Source organism: Oncorhynchus kisutch, linkage group LG6, assembly GCF_002021735.2.
Source record: "Oncorhynchus kisutch isolate 150728-3 linkage group LG6, Okis_V2, whole genome shotgun sequence".
Classification (NCBI taxonomy): Eukaryota; Metazoa; Chordata; class Actinopteri; order Salmoniformes; family Salmonidae; genus Oncorhynchus; species Oncorhynchus kisutch.
In genome coordinates this window covers 28,533,509-28,550,805 of record NC_034179.2, presented here as the reverse complement: position 1 = coordinate 28,550,805, position 17,297 = coordinate 28,533,509, and the positions used below count along the sequence as shown (strand labels likewise).

Below are 17,297 nucleotides of genomic sequence, written 5' to 3'. Positions count from 1 at the left end.
CATCACCTCCTTGATTACCTGCCTTATATATGTCACTCCCTTTGGTTCCTTCCCCAGGCGTCATTGTTTCTGTTTCATGTCTGTGCGTTGTACGTGTTTCTTATTTTGTATTATGTTGTGTTTATTTATTAATACACTCAATCCCTGAACTTGCTTCCTGGCTCTCAGCATGCAATGTTATAGATCTGCTCTTCTTTCAGTAGTTAGTCTATGAAAGTTGTTCAAGGTCTCATTCACCTTGGCCTAATACTATAGTACTGACCGGAATGTTAATTTAACACTAGCTCTCCAACAGTAATGAGTTTCAGTCTGTTATGCTTGAATTGCATTGAAACCCCCAATTAACACATATATTCAATGATTTGTCTTATCTATCACCTTCAGCAGATATGAAGAGATTCTAGTGATACTTTACGAACCAGATTCGACAACCCGCAGTGCAGACAGCAGGGTAGGGCACATTCTAAATGAATGTGAAAATATTTAATTTATTAATCAGTTAGTTCTTAAATAAAGACTGAGCTCGACTGTAACAAACAGAGTAGTGGGGACCACCAGGACTGTGTCCCACTGTGCTGCTAGCTGGTGTCTGATAGGGAGAGATGCTTGAGAGGGTGACAGACCACGACCACCCACACTCTTCCTGTCCCACCTCCTCGTTCCATCTGACCCGCCCTCTACATGAGCATCTGCTCCCTCATGGCTAGCTGTTGTCCCAGTAACCATGTGACCCTTGACCTTACTTGTGGTGATTTTAGGGTGGGTGACTATCTCAGGGGGCATCCTCTGACCCCTCCCAACCTCAGTTTGACCTCTATAGGTCAGTGAGGTGTGTTCAGTCACCTCTGAGGGTCGCCCTGACCTAAACTGGGTTAGGAGCGGGATTCGGTCGTAAACTTCTGCTTCCTTCTGGCCTTTCAGGGGGATTGGGATTGGCTCTCTGTCAGCATTTAGCACTCTTCTGAAACCAGTGGATTAGGAGATTGAGTGAAACATTGAAACCCTGAGAGGTTTAACCCTCTGCCTGGGTCAGTTTGTAGTTTTGGAATGCATTGCCAGGATGGACTTTTATAACCTTGGCGGTTCTTGTCTCTTTTACGATCTGATCCTCTTAAAGGTGTTGGTCATGGAAAAGTTAAACATGGACATCCACACACCACGCAACACTCTCCTCTCACCTACAGACCTCACGCCTGTCTCCGACATCACCACCCCACTCAGCTCATAGGATCTCTCTCTCTCCCTATCAGCCCTCTTTCATGCCACTAACTAATAAGCAACCACACTGTTATGTTCAACCGGGCCCCATAAAAGTTGTGTGTATGCCACTAGGTTGTATAAGTGTCCTCCCCACCTCACTGGCCACAGGCCATGGTTCTGTGAATTTAATTCATCTTAATTAATCATAATTATTGCTAATCCCCCTCTCTGGACCCCCAACATGGATAACGAGCATGTAATCTAACAGAGTTAACAGAGAGAGGTTGCCAAGCCACCTTACATTCACAGGATCAGGGAAAAAGACTGATAGAGAAAGATGGAGGTTGAGGTGAAATGTGAATGAGGCCAAGTTAAGCATTGGAGACCTGCAGGGGAGAGCCTTCAGCAGGAGCAGCACGGAGCCCCTAATTACACTGTTACTGTAGTTAGTACTGCTGGGAGACAGAGCAAGTAACCTGCCTGCAGCACACAACAAACTCTCTCGCTCTCACACACATCACACAAAAAACATCACACAAAGCCTCTTAAACTAACAGTTACACTCTTAGAATGTTCCTGGATTTGTATATTCTCACTTATTTCTGCATGATATCCACACTCTATTACGTGGTGTTGTGTCTGTGCTGTTTCATATCATCCGTCTGTGTTCTTTTCCAGACCAGTCTCAGGAACAGAGGTACAACTCCATTGCCGTGGCGGGGGCAGTGATGGGGGCGGTCCTCGCCCTCTTCCTCATTGCCGTCTTCACCATCATCATCCTCACCGCACGGAAGACCTCGCCCCCAGCGTACACAGACAAAGTGTGAGTTAAAGTGATGTCACCGTATTCTACGGCAGTAGCTAATCAATTAAGCCATGAGTTATATCATCAACTGATATGTTTTGTGACTGTATCATATCAGCATACAGTCTAACTCAAATCCAAAGGGATTTCCTACACATACTGCGTTTTGTGTCATTCCACTGCAGTGTACCATAAAATGGAGTCTGGTGCAGGGAAGTAAAGAGGTGGTGGTATAAAGTTGAGGTGTGACAGGTAATTGTAGTCTTGGCAGGAGTTCCTTGTCTTGTTTAGCTGAGTAAGTTTCTATTGCTAGACCTGCGCTCATGTTAACGTTGAGGCAAGGAGAAGGAAGGAACTTTTAGATTCAGTTATTTACAGTACATGAGAGTTGGGTCACTCCCTGCCCAAGAGGTCTGTGACTGGCATCTGACCATGTGTGTGTAGGTGGATTCTAGTGATTACATTTATTCTAGTGATTTGGAAGCCACAAAAGAAGTGGCTGGTATAATATCTGTGTGTCCTCCTGTCCTCCTTTTAGGATGAGGTTTTATGTCAGACACACACAAATACACACATTTCCCAATACAGGATGTGAAGCAAAACAATAGCATGTTTTTCTCATTGGTTTATCCTCCTATTACAGCATAGATATGGAGATCCACCCGGCATCTCTATCCCAACAGGGATTACATAATCTCTGTTTCCCTTTTGTTCATGAAAGGCCTCCTCAATCCCACACCTCCCCTGTCTGTCTGCATTTCCTCACCGTCCATTCACAGATTCAGTTTCTGACACCCGGGACGAGCTGGCCAATCAGCCGCTCCCGTTCCATAGAAGTGGGCGGATCCTAGCAGAGCATCACTCCCAGATGATGTTCTTCATGAGGGAGACAGAGATAAACACAGTGAGCTGAGGAGGATGTGTCTAATGTGGGAACAATCAGTCTGTGGTTCTACAGCCTTTATTAACGTACATTGCACACTGTTAAACACTGCATGCAGGGGAGGGTTCAACTACAATACAGAATAATGTACATTAATTAATACATGAATGTACAATACAGTACATTAATGTACATTACAATAGAGAGAATGGGAGTTGTTGGGCTGTAGGCAGTCCTGCTAAAAGGCTCTCATTCATCTGTCTTGGTAGCAGTTTAGGATAAAGCCTATGGAGACCCTCTCAGCTTGCAGGAGGTGGGGTTGTTTGGATCTTTCTGTGTGTGTGTGTGTGTGTGTGTGTGTGTGTGTGTGTGTGTGTGTGTGTGTGTGTGTGTGTGTGTGTGTGTGTGTGTGTGTGTGTGTGTGTGTGTGTGTGTGTGTGTGTGTGTGTGTGTGTGTGTGTGTGTTTGATTATACAGTTGAAGTTGGAAGTTTACATACATTTTAGCACATACACCTTATACACATTTAAACTCTGTTTTTCACAATTCCTGACATTTAATCCTAGGAAACATTCCCTGTCTTAGGTCAGTTAGGATCACCACTTTATTTAAGAATGTGAAATGTCAGAATAATAGATAATAGAATTATTTATTTCAGCTTTTATTTATTTCATCACATTCCCAGTGGGTCAGCAGTTTACATAAACTCAATTAGTATTTGGTAGCATTGCCTTTAAATTGCTTAACTTGGGTCAAACATTTTGGGTAGTCTTCCACAAGCTTCACACAATAAGTTGCGACCAAGCTTTAAATTCCTGACTGATGTCTTGAGATGTTGCTTCAATATATCCACATACTTTTCCTACCTCATGATGCCATCTATTTTGTGAAGTGCACCAGTCCCTCCTGCAGAGAAGCACCCCCACAACATGATGCTGCCACCCCCGTGCTTCACTGTTGGGATAGTGTTCTTCGGCTTGCAAGCCTCCACCTTTTTCCTCCAAACATAACGATGGTCATTATGGCCAAACAGTTCTATTTTTGTTTCATCAGACCAGAGGACATTTCTCCAAAAAGTACGATCTTTGCTCCTATGTGCAGTTGCAAACCGTAGTCTGGCTTTTTTATGGCGGTTTTGGAGCAGTGGCTTCTTCCTTGCTGAGCGGCCTTTCAGGTTATGTCGATATAGGACTCGTTGTACTGTGGATATAGATACTTTTGTACCTGTTCCTCCAGCATCTTCACAATGTCCATTGGTGTTGTTCTGGGATTGATTTTCGACATTCGCAACAAAGTACGTTCATCTCTAGACGCCAGAAAGCGTCTCCTTCCTGAGCGGTATGATGGCTGCATAGTCCCATGGTGTTTATACTTGGGTACTATTGTTTGTACAGATGAACGTGGTACCTTCAGGCGTTTGGAAATTGCTTCCAAGGATGAACCAGACCTGTGGAGGTCTACAATTCTTTTTCTGAGGTCTTCGTTGATTTCTTTTGATTTTACCATTTTCCCACTGAGTTTGAAGGTAGGCCTTGAAATAAATCCACAGGTACACCTCCAATTAACTCAAATGATGTCAATTAGCCTATCATAAGCTTCTAAAGCCATGACATAATTTTCTGGAATTTTGCAAGCTGTTTAAAGGCACAGTCAACTTAGTTTATGCAAACTTCTGACCCACTGGAATTGTGATACAGTGAATTATAAGTGAAATCATCTGTCTGTAAACAATTGTTGGAAAAATGACTTGTGTCATGCACAAAGTAGATGTCCTAACCGACTTGCCAAAACTATAGTTTGTTAACAAGACATTTTTGGAGAGGTTGAAAAACGAGTTTTAATGACTCTAACCTAAGTGTATGTAAACTTCCGACTTCAACTGAATGTATGCTTGACTCTTACTCACCCAAACCCTATCCTTATATTCTAGCATTTTCTGATTAAGAGCACTAGTTTAATCCTGATAATAATGGTGATAATAAGCCTAGATTGTTTCACTAGTTTCGCCATTGATCCAAGGTGTTATTTAACCATTATGATAGTAGTCTGATGGCTCTTTCACTGGAGTTTCACATTTGGATTCTACAGCCGTTTGTCCCCACGGCCTTGGAGCTGGTGTGTGTGAGAGCAGATTCTCAGTCTGACTGTTGGAGAAGACTCTAATACATCCAGTCTGGCCAAAAGAAACATGACCCTGATCTGAAACCCAGTATTGAACAGCTGTGTGCGAATGGAAAAAAATACTTTCTGTCCCTGCATGCGTGTGTGTGTGCCACATTACTCGACTACTCAAACACACCACACAAACGCACACACAAACGCACACACACACACACACACACACACACACACACACACACACACACACACACACACACACACACACACACACACACACACACAGAGGTCCAGACGGATGTGTCTACTCTACTCTGGGCCTTCTTGGTGTGTGTCTGATGCCAAAAAAAAGGCGGTCGTCCTGAGTGTAACCCCGGCTGTGTCCCCCTGAGGGCGTCCCTATTGACCCTGTGGGCCCGGCTGAGTGGTTCCAGGCCTCATCCCTCTCTGTCATCACACGCACATTAAAGCCCAGGTCTTCTCCTAATGGATCCGGTGCAGTCTACTGTCACACAGGCTACTGTGGGAAACACACGCAAGTTCATTAACTATACATCAACCATGTCTTCTCTCCAGGTGTCATCCAAGTAGGAGAGAAGGAGCTGGAGTCCTAGGAGTAAGGCAGTTATAAGGGATGCACTTTAGGGTGATCAATCTTTTTAGAAATCAATGATTATGACGAGAGGTAATAAATGACCACAGGTCCAAGTGTATATGTTTTCGATCAGTGGGGGAAGGTTGCAAAAATTAACTATGAACTCAAGCTGATTTCCAATTCTCTGGAGTGTGAGGGTCATCACTACAATAATAGGAAGTACATCCACAGCCTAACATTACATGTCCCTGTTTGTATGACCTGGGTGAAGGACAACAATTTGGAGTTAGAGCAAGAGAGATGATACTACATCTTTCCAAAACAGGAGTAAAGTGAAGAGGAAAGAGCTGACAGTGTAGTGGAGTGAAGATGCTGTGATGGTTGTGTGAGGCGAAGTAGGAGGATGGTTTTTACGACTAGTGTTTAGAATAGGATCCATTGGAGGGGGGTTGGTCAGTGTTTTGCTGGTGGAGGGGGATTGATGTTGAGGGGAACTTGAGTGGGGTTTGAAGGATGTGGGAGGAGATTAGGTTGATTGGTAAGCCAAGCGTGAGGTGAGCCTTGATTAGGGATGAATGTTAACCTAATGATTCTATTTAGCACCTGTCAATTCTAGTCTGCAATTTATTTAATTCACAGTGGAAACCGTTCCTAACAATTTAATTAATCTGGTCCAACCACTTTGCAATTACCTGGTTTGCCATCTCACAATAATATGTCTTACGGTGTGAGTTTTAGTCACTGTCTGCTTACATTTTAAGAATGACATCAAATGTTTTTTATTTTCTCCTGTCTCCCTGCAGGATTGATCTACCTCCAACACACAAGCCACCTCCTCCATACACAGAGAGACCCCCAGCCATCCCTCTGGCTGTCCATGCACCACAGGTGGCCTCCCTGTCACAGGTAAACACTGCACTGCTACACTGCTATTATTGAACACCGCCCTCTGCAACTAGATCCTGGATTTCCTGAAGGGCCAACCCCAGGTGGTGAGGGTAGGCAACATCACCTCCACCACGCTGACCCTCAACACAGGGGCCCCACAGGGGTGTGTACTTAATCCCCCCCTGTACTCCCTCTTCACCCACAACTGAGTGGCCAAACACGACTCCAACCATCATCAATATTGCTGACGAAAGGTATTAGGCCTGATCACTGGCAACAACCTCCACACTGGCCTGGCAGTGTGGTGCCGAGACAACAACCTCTCCCTCAACGTCAGTAAGACCAAGGAGCTGATCGTGGACTACAGGAAACGGAGTGCAGAGGGTCGAGAGCTTCATGTTCCTCAGGGTCTAAATCAATAAGGACTTAAATTGGTCCACTCACACGCACACAGTTGTGTAGAAGGCGCGACAGCTCATCTTCCCTTTCAGGAAGTGGTAAAGGTTTGGTATGGGCCCTCAAATTCTTAAAAAGTTATGCAGCTGCACCATTAAGAGCAACTTGACTGGCTGCATCACTGCTTGGAATGACAACTGCAACGCCCTCAATTGCATGGCACTACAGAGGGTGGTGCAGACAGCCCAGTACATCACTGGGGTCATGCTCCCTACCATCAAGGACTTCTATATCAGGCGGTGTGAAAGGAAGGCCCGTACAATTGTTAAATACTCCAGCCACCCAAGCCATAGACTGTTTTCTCTGCTTCTGCGTGACAAGCAGTACCGGTGCATCAAATCTGACACCAACAGGCTTCTGAACAGTTTCTATCCCCAAACCATAAGACTGCCAAATAGCTAAAATAATGGCTACACAGACTATGTGAGTTGACCCTTGTATTTTTTATTTTTTTTGCACTGTCTCTGCATACTCACAGGACTCTACACACTCACACACACTGACACTCCAACACACTGTCATGACGTTGGCCTCTTTGGGTATAGCAAGCCCCATCCCCCTCTCCCTGCCTCCCCCTTTGCCTCCTTCAACTAGGTTGCTGTGGTCAGAAAAGTCGTAAATTCCTGAGAAGACCCTGCCACATGGCCACACAGTATAGAGAGAGTAGATTTTCATGGAGAACAAAGGAAATCCTTCCACCTCACAGAACTTGAGGTATGAACAAATTTCAATCGGTGAAGAATCCAACTACGAACTGGTCCGTTTGTCACAACTTGGGGAAGCTCATGGGAGACGGTGTGGCCACATTACCATAACGCTGTTTATATAATAGCCTCAGATATGAGGTTTACATCTAATTGTTGTATAAGATGAATGAGTGAGTATGATACTGTTTGTAAAATTGTGTAATATGATTTTGGACTGTTTAATTAAGAAAAATACAATTCCCTTTTGATTTGAACTAAATCAGAGGACCGCCACTGAGACCAGTTAGGGTCAGGCCTCCTGGGACAGCCCTTTTTCGGCCCTTCCGAATAAAACCCCCACTCGGGTTTTCGATCAGCAGACCGAGCTTACCTCAATTACAAGATGGCTAAAGGTTGCAGACCATGTTTCTCTCAATTACCGGAGTACAAAGGTTGTAGACCATTGCTGAATCTTTTAACCATACCACGTGGTTAAACTCTTAGACTGTCGATACCGACAGAATAAGAACAAGTCTTTGATATTAATTACTAGTCTGCAGCTAGGAATTCGGTATCATTGAACGCGAAGAAAGACAACTGCCGAAACACCCATTCTATAACAAATGAATGAATGTCACTCTGAACTATCCCCTCTAACCACAAAGGGAGAGAGACGGACAATTCTACAAAATAAACTTTTCACCAGCGATCAAGACGACACACTGAGCGTAAATATATATATTGATTGCAATTGTTCCCGAATGAGTGAGCATTCATGTGCAAAGGATTAGCATTTAAATTGTTATAAGTATCACTCTGTAGTGACTTCTTAGTCGAGCCCCACTTCGGCTTTTGTCTAACAAGCCACCATGCCGGTTTAGCCCACTAGGGCATATTCTCCTATCATTTCATTTAACCTCATTTACGTTGTTTGTTTGTTTGTTTATGCATTTCTGTGAATTACTTAGTAATAAATAAATGATTTAAGACAATTGATGTATGGATGACTCATAGTGAAGACTGGGTTCGTGCAGATAACCAACAATTTACCATGTTTGGAATGAGACTAACGTGAGGTAAAGTAAATAATTCATTAATTCGAAGACTAATTGATCAGATAAAATATCTGAAAAGTTATTTTAGGAAATGATAACTTTGTAATCTGAATATTTTTCCTTGGTGCCCCGACTTCCTAGTAATTACGGTTACATGATTAATCAGTCTAATCGCATAATAACTAATTACAGAGAATCTTTGATAAAAACTATCAGTCTTCAGTTAATGATAGTAAAGACACGACAACACACATAACATGCACACACATTTATACTGACTGTACACACATACACACATGCTCACATACAATCATAATTTATGCTACTGCTTCTCTGTTTATCATATATCCTGATATGCGTAGTCACCTTACCCAATACATGCAGTATTTATCTCTATCACTCCAATATTCCTGCACATTGTAAATTATGGTATTGGAACTGACCCTGTAAATAGCTTGTTACTTAATTTTTATTTCTTGTGTGTTTTTGCTCTTATGTTATTTTTAGTACCATATTGATTACTGCATTGTTGGGTTTGGAACTTGCAAGAAAGGCATTTCACTGTACTTGTGCCCGTGACATTAAAACTATACACTTTATTATGTGTAGGGTTGCAGGTGGTGCTAGGGTTAGGGCTACATCTGGGGTTAGGGTTGTGGTTAAGGGTTAAGGTTGAACAGTGATGTAGACATTAAGCTAGGGTTAGGTTAGGGTTGTTGTACTACACCACACTGCTCCTAACATCCCACATGAAAAAAATACTACAGTTTACTACAGAATATTATAGTACTTAGAATTCTGTAGTGAAATGTAGTATACTGGAGAGTACTATACTATACACTGTAGTATCCCTTGATCATGTGTAATTAGTACTTAAAGAACTATATCATTTTGTAGTATACTGTAGAATACTAGCTATACTACTCGTAAAGAATGATCAACGATGGGCTATGTATTCTATGGAAAATAATGAACAACGTGGGAGGTGTGTTCCAAGATGTGCAAGCGTTGAAATGTGTTCAACACCCACTGAAGTAGCTAGCAAGTTTACTAGATAGCAACAGCAGTTGCCATGGTAACCAAACAAACATACTTGCTAGTTTAGTCTACTAAACCATCAATCCTAGCTTGCTATTATGAAAACCGAATTCAACAATACCAATACTGTTTTCAATTCGACTTTTGCTTACAAAAGCAGGTCAAACAAAACTTGTAAAAATGATCTATAGCCATTGAATTATACCATGCAAATATACTGTGTGTTATTGGGAAATAATGCACACACTAGAATTCCCTTCAAGTCAATCAGAAAGGAGTATTCAACAATGCCATGGGATAAACTGGGTGGTTCGAGTCCTGAATGTTGATCAATTCAAATCAAATGTATTTATATAGCCCTTCGTACATCAGCTGATATCTCAAAGTGCTGTACAGAAACCCAGCCTAAAACCCCAAACAGCAAGCAATGCAGGTGTTGAAGCAGGTTGGCTAGGAAAAACTCCCTAGAAAGGCCAAAACCTAGGAAGAAACCTAGAGAGGAACCAGACTATGAGGGGTGGCCAGTCCTCTTCTGGCTGTGCCGGGTGGAGATTATAACAGAACATGGCCAAGATGTTCAAATGTTCATAATTATTTATTTTTTTATAAAAATTTATTTAACCTTTATTTAACCAGGTAGGCTAGTTGAGAACAAGTTCTCATTTGCAACTGCGACCTGGCCAAGATAAAGCATAGCAGTGTGAACAGACAACACAGAGTTACACATGGAGTAAACGATTAACAAGTCAATAACACAGTAGAAAAAAAAGGGGAGTCTATATACATTGTGTGCAAAAGGCATGAGGAGGTAGGCGAATAATTATAATTTTGCAGATTAACACTGGAGTGATAAATGATCAGATGGTCATGTACAGGTAGAGATATTGGTGTGCAAAATAGCAGAAAAGTAAATAAATAAAAACAGTATGGGGATGAGGTAGGTAAAAATGGGTGGGCTATTTACCGATAGACTATGTACAGCTGCAGCGATCGGTTAGCTGCTCAGATAGCAGATGTTTGAAGTTGGTGAGGGAGATAAAAGTCTCCAACTTCAGCGATTTTTGCAATTTGTTCCAGTCACAGGCAGCAGAGAACTGGAACGAAAGGCGGCCAAATGAGGTGTTGGCTTTAGGGATGATCAGTGAGATACACCTGCTGGAGCGCGTGCTACGGATGGGTGTTGCCATCGTGACCAGTGAACTGAGATGAGGCGGAGCTTTACCTAGCATGGACTTGTAGATGACCTGGAGCCAGTGGGTCTGGCGACGAATATGTAGCGAGGGCCAGCCGACTAGAGCATACAAGTCGCAGTGGTGGGTGGTATAAGGTGCTTTAGTGACAAAATGGATGGCACTGTGATAAAATGCATCCAGTTTGCTGAGTAGAGTGTTGGAAGCAATTTTGTAGATGACATAGTCGAGGATCGGTAGGATAGTCAGTTTTACTAGGGTGAGTTTGGCGGCGTGAGTGAAGGAGGCTTTGTTGCGGAATAGAAAGCCGACTCTTGATTTGATTTTTGATTGGAGATGTTTGATATGAGTCTGGAAGGAGAGTTTACAGTCTAGCCAGACACCTAGGTACTTATAGATGTCCACATATTCAAGGTCGGAACCATCCAGGGTGGTGATGCTGGTCAGGCGTGCGGGTGCAGGCAGCGAACGGTTGAAGCATGGTTAAATGACCAGCATGGTCAAATAATAGGTCTGGGACAGGTAGCACGTCCGGTGAACAGGTCAGGATTCCATAGCTGCAGGCAGAACAGTTGAAACTGGAGCAGCAGCACAGCCAAGTGGACTGGGGACAGCAAGGAGTATTCATGCTAGGTAGTCCTGAGGCATGGTCCTACGGCTCATGTCCTCCGAGAGAGAGAAAGAAAGAGAGAAAGAGAGAATTAGAGAGAGCATACTTAAATTCACACTGGACACCGGATAAGACATGAGAAGTACTCTAGATATAACAAACTGACCCTAACCCCCACGACACATAAACTACTGCAGCATAAATACTGGAGGCTGAGACAGGAGGGGTCAGGAGACACTGTGGCCCCATCCGATGATACCCCCGGACAGGGTCAAACAGGAAGGATTAACCCCACCCACTTTGTCAAAGCATAGCCCCCACACCACTAGAGGGATATCTTCAACCACTAACTTACCATCCTGAGACAAGGCCGAGTATAGACCACAAAGATCTCAGCCACGGCACAACCCAAGGGGGGGGCGCCAACCCAGACAGGAAGATCACATCAGTGACTCAAGTGACGCACCCCTCCTAGGGACGGCATGAAAGACCACCAGTAAGCCAGAGACTCAGCCCCTGTAATAGGGTTAGAGGCAGAGAATCCCAGTGGAAAGAGGGGAACTGGCCAGGCAGAGACAGCAAGGGCGGTTCGTTGCTCCAGAGCCTTTCCGTTCGCCTTCACACTCCTGGGCCAGACTACACTCAATCATATGACCCACTGAAGAGATGAGTCTTCAGTAAAGACTTAAAGGTTGAGACCGAGTTTGCGTCTCTCACATGGGTAGGCAGACCATTTCATAAAAATGGAGCTCTATAGGAGAAAGCCCTGCCTCCAGCTGTTTTCTTAGAAATTCTAGGGACAATTCGGAGGCCTGCTTAAATTGTGACCGTAGCGTACGTGTAGGTATGTACAGCAGGACCAAATCAGAGAGATATGTAGGAGCAAGCCCATGTAATGCTTTGTAGGTTAGCAGTAAAACCTTGAAATCAGCCCTTGCCTTGACAGGAAGCCAGTGTAGGGAGGCTAGCACTGGAGTAATATGATACAATTTTGGGTTCTAGTCAGGATTCTAGCAGCCGTATTTAGCATTAACTGAAGTTTATTTAGTGCTTTATCCGGGAAGCCGGAAAGTAGAGCATTGTAGTAGTCTAACCTAGAAGTAACAAAAGCATGGATTAATTTTTCTGCATCATTTTTGGACAGAAAGTTTCAGATTTTTGCAATGTTCTGTAGATGGAAAAAAGCTGTCCTTGAAACAGTTGATATGTTCGTCAAAAGTGAGGTCAGGTTCAAGAGTAACGCCAAGGTCCTTCACAATTTTATTTGAGAGGACTGTACAACCATTAAGATTGATTGTCAGATTCAACAGAAGATCTCTTTGTTTCTTGAGACCTAGAACAAGAATCTCTGTTTTGTCCGAGTTTAAAAGTAGAAAGTTTGCAGCCATCCACTTCGTTATGTCTGAAGCACAGGCTTCTAGTGAGGGCAATTTTGGGGCTTCACCATGTTTCATTGAAATGTACAGCTGTGTGTCATCCGCATAGCAGTGAAAGTTAACATTATGTTTTCTAATGACATCCCCAAGAGGTAAAATATATAGTGAAAACAATAGTGGTCCGAAAACAGAACCTTGAGGAACACCGAAATTTACAGGTGATTTGTCAGAGGACACACCATTCACAGAGACAAACTGATATCTTTTTGACAGATAAGATCTAAACCAGGCTAGAACTTGTCCGTGTAGACCAATTTGGGTTTCCAATCTCTCCAAAAGAATGTGGTGATTGATGGTATTAAAATCAGCACTAAGGTCTAGGAGCACGAGGACAGATGCAGAGCCTCGGTCTGATGCCATTAAAAGGTAATTTACCACCTTCACAAGTGCAGTCTCAGTGCTATGATGGGGTCTAAAACCAGACTGAAGCATTTCGTATACATTGTTTGTCTTCAGTGAGTTGCTGCGCAACAGCCTTTTCTAAAATCTTTGAGAGGAATGGAAGATTCGATATAGGCTGATAGTTTTTTCTATTTTCTGGGTCAAGGTTTGTCTTTTTCAAGAGAGGCTTTATTACTGCCACTTTTAGTGAGTTTGGTACACATCCGGTGGATAGAGAGCCGTTTAATATGTTCAACATAGGAGGGCCAAGCACAGGAAGTAGCTCTTTCAGTAGTTTAGTTGGAATAGGGTCCAGTATGCAGCTTGGAAGGTTTAGAGGCCATGATTATTTTCATCATTGTGTCAAGAGATATAGTACTAAAACACTTGAGTGTCTCTCTCTTGATTGGCTGACAGCCGTGGTATATCAGACCATATACCAAGGGTATGACAAAATATGTATTTACTGCTCTAATTACATTGGCAACTAGTTTATAATAGCAATAAGGCACCTTGGGGGTTTGTGGTATAATGCCTGTATCCAGGCACTCCGCTTTGCGTTGTGCTTAAGAACAGCAGTTAGCCGTGGTATAGTGGTCAAATACCACACCCCATCATGCCTTATTGCTTAAGTATCCCCCTCGATCGTGTAGTGATTACATAGAATGTTGTAGTATACTGTAGAATAGCATTGTAAATACTACGGTAATGTCTGCAAAAACACTACATTGTTGGCAAAAACACTACAGTCTTTTTACTATAGTAATACTACATTATTTAATTTTCATATACCCCACCCATTCGCAACCCCCATATCCCAATTTGTGCCACCCATGACTGAGAATAGACCATATGTATAGACCATATGCTGTATTGTGTTCCATACATGTTATAGAAAATAGCAGTAGCTCTGAACTATCCAGACTCCAGTCTTTCCTACCTACAGGTTATGGAAAATTTGCTCTTTTAGTATTTGTCAAGTAAGTTTCCTCAAGCCCACAGGTAAAAAAAAAAGATGAGTAATTACTACAATATACTACTATAATGTCTGCAAAACACTACAGTAAATACTACAGTATTTTACAGTTATGTCTGAAAATAACACTACAAGAATATATACATTTGAGTAATTTATCAGATGCACACACAGCCAAGAATACTATTGAAACCACACACTAGTAAGGTTTCTTTTCTCCCTGTTATTACATTAATATCTGTGTATGTAGAGCTTGGGTCTAGTATTTCTAACAATGGCTGCTGTCTGTTTGGACTACTGGGAGAACAGTCCTTTCCATCCAATTAGCATCTCTCCTTTGTGAGCTGTCTCTACTGATTCAGTGCCAACCTAAACAACATCCTTTTCAACTCACACATCTTGATAATTATTTTTAGCTGCATATATTTAGGATTGAAATTGAAAGTTTTTTAAATTTCTGGATTATGATATGTTTATTGTATATCAACAGCGACTGGGAGTGTCATCCCGTCCTCTTTGTTGTGTGTTGCAGGCTCGCAGGGCTGATCGACGGTTTGAGATGGCAGAGAGAACACCCACCAGGCTCGCGCACCAGGAACCCCGAAGCCCCTCCCATCAGCCACTGTCTTATCAGGAATGGGTGTGTCACCAGCATGGGACGGACCGCATCTTCATCAACCACCGGGAAAACTATGTGTGACAGACACATCTTGAGCCCTTCTATGGACCTGTCACTCACACCGTCCCCACCCAATGCCATGTATGCTCACAGAGGACATCCTTTACAATGTGAAGAACACAGGCAAAGAAACAGCTCATGATTTGACCAAGCCTTCACACATGTGTCTACTCCACATTTAAATTAATTTGAGAGCAGCAGTTATCAGCTGTAAGAAACAAGACTAATGAGGCCGAAGCATAAACTGCTGAGTTTCTCGAAGGAACACATCCATACACCCCCTCCACTCCTCTACCATAAACCACCACACACCCTTTCTGTTCCCAACCACATTAATAAACAGAGCATAACAGTAGGGGGAATGGGAGGAAACCGACTTGGTACAGTACAACAAAATAGATATTAAAAACAACGCATTAATCTCTGTTGTGTACTATATATATATAGGAGTGGAATAATATGAAAACACCATACTAATATTTAACACGTATAGGAATGAAATAAGTTACTATGTCACTGTAGCGATATTGTAATTATGTGATAATCCTGTGTTCAGTTATGCTTTTTGAATTAGATGTAAACCTAATTAAAACATATTATATTATCCCACAGCACCCCCTAACACTAGTACTTGACTTGTTCCCCCATAATAGCACTGACTTTGCTGATAGCTACTTTATTGAGGAAAAATGTACTGACTATGACTGAGATATGTGGTAGCTATCTTAAGATGAATGCACTAACTATAAGTCACTTGATAAGAGCGTCTGCTAAACTACTAAAATAAATGTAATCATTATTTATATAATTGTGGTATTAAATATCAGACATATCTCAAAATGGTTCTGGTAAACACGCAGACAATTTAGTAGGATTCTAACTTTCTGGTATAAGAACAAAGATGGCAACATTGTCTGAAGCAGGGTTTCCTGAACTCGGTCCTGGTGCACGTTTCGTCTTCTGCCCTATCGCTACACAGGTGATTTAGATAATCAACTTGTCATCAAGCTCTGATGATTTGAATCAGCTGTATAGTGTAAGGGGAAAATAACTAAAAGTACACCCAAGGCGGGCCCCAGTACCGAGTTTGGAAAATCCTGGTCTGAAGGACCAGGCACCAGTGTTACATCAGGATCAAGTATTTAATTGAGTAGGCTATATCAGATAGTAACATATAATGTAAATTCGCTGTATACAAATGTTCAGAACTAAAATGTTCAGAAAAGATAAATGTGGTGTAGTTCTAGTGTTTTGAGAAGTCAACTGAATCATATAAAATATTTACTTCCTTACATGAAATTTAAACATGAATCGTTCTTTCGTCAGTGAGAAAATCATATATATATTTTTTTCATTGCAAGTTTATAGTTTTTGAAATTTTCTTGTGCCATGTCAATATTTGAAGGGGATTTTTTCCCCACTATATATATGATCCGTTTTTAAAATTGTAATTCTTCCATTGTTACTAGTTAAATATATGCAGTGTTTTCTTTTTTTATATATATTAAACATTATGTTTATTACACAGTGGTATTTAAAAAAAAAAACATTTTACTATCATATTTATACAATATAAGTAGTCTGTTTATATATGGTCAAATGATAGGAAGGGCAGTATCAGCCCTAGACAGGATTCTGTTAAGGACTTGAGACCTGAGTATCAGCCCCTGAGTGCTGATGATCTAGACCTCTGTGCTTCTCCTCTCCTGGCCAGGCTGGTTCTCCTCTCCTTCTCCTCTCCTGGCCAGGCTGGTTCTCCTCTCCTTCTCCTCTCCTGGCCAGGCTGGTTCTCCTCTCCTTCTCCTCTCCTGGCCAGGCTGGTTCTCCTCTCCTTCTCCTCTCCTGGCCAGGCTGGTTCTCCTCTCATTCTCCTCTCCTGGCCAGGCTGGTTCTCCTCTCCTTCTCCTCTCCTGGCCAGGCTGGTTCTCCTCTCCTTCTCCTCTCCTGGCCAGGCTGGTTCTCCTCTCCTTCTCCTCTCCTGGCCAGGCTGGTTCTCCTCTCCTTCTCCTCTCCTGGCCAGGCTGGTTCTCCTCTCCTTCTCCTCTCCTGGCCAGGCTGGTTCTCCTCTCCTTCTCCTCTCCTGGCCAGGCTGGTTCTCCTCTCCTTCTCCTCTCCTGGCCAGGCTGGTTCTCCTCTCCTTCTCCTCTCCTGGCCAGGCTGGTTCTCCTCTCCTTCTCCTCTCCTGGCCAGGCTGGTTCTCCTCTCCTTCTCCTCTCCTGGCCAGGCTGGTTCTCCTCTCCTTCTCCTCTCCTGGCCAGGCTGGATCTCCTCTCCTTCTCCTCTCCTGGCCAGGCTGGTTCT

At 42.8% G+C, this 17,297-nt stretch overlaps 1 protein-coding gene across 1 annotated transcript in view; it reads left to right on the top strand.

Moving 5' to 3' along the window:
- LOC109892620 (nectin-3-like protein) overlaps nt 1–16,406 on the top strand; it is an 89,306-nt gene extending 72,900 nt beyond the window's left edge. The window contains exons 6-8 of the mRNA XM_031826540.1: nt 1,879–2,023; nt 6,405–6,507; nt 14,850–16,406. Of these exons, the coding sequence (XP_031682400.1) occupies nt 1,879–2,023; nt 6,405–6,507; nt 14,850–15,017 (416 nt within the window). The 3' untranslated portion in view covers nt 15,018–16,406. The remainder of the gene's footprint in view (nt 1–1,878; nt 2,024–6,404; nt 6,508–14,849) is intronic.
- Nucleotides 16,407–17,297: the final 891 nt, after the last annotated feature.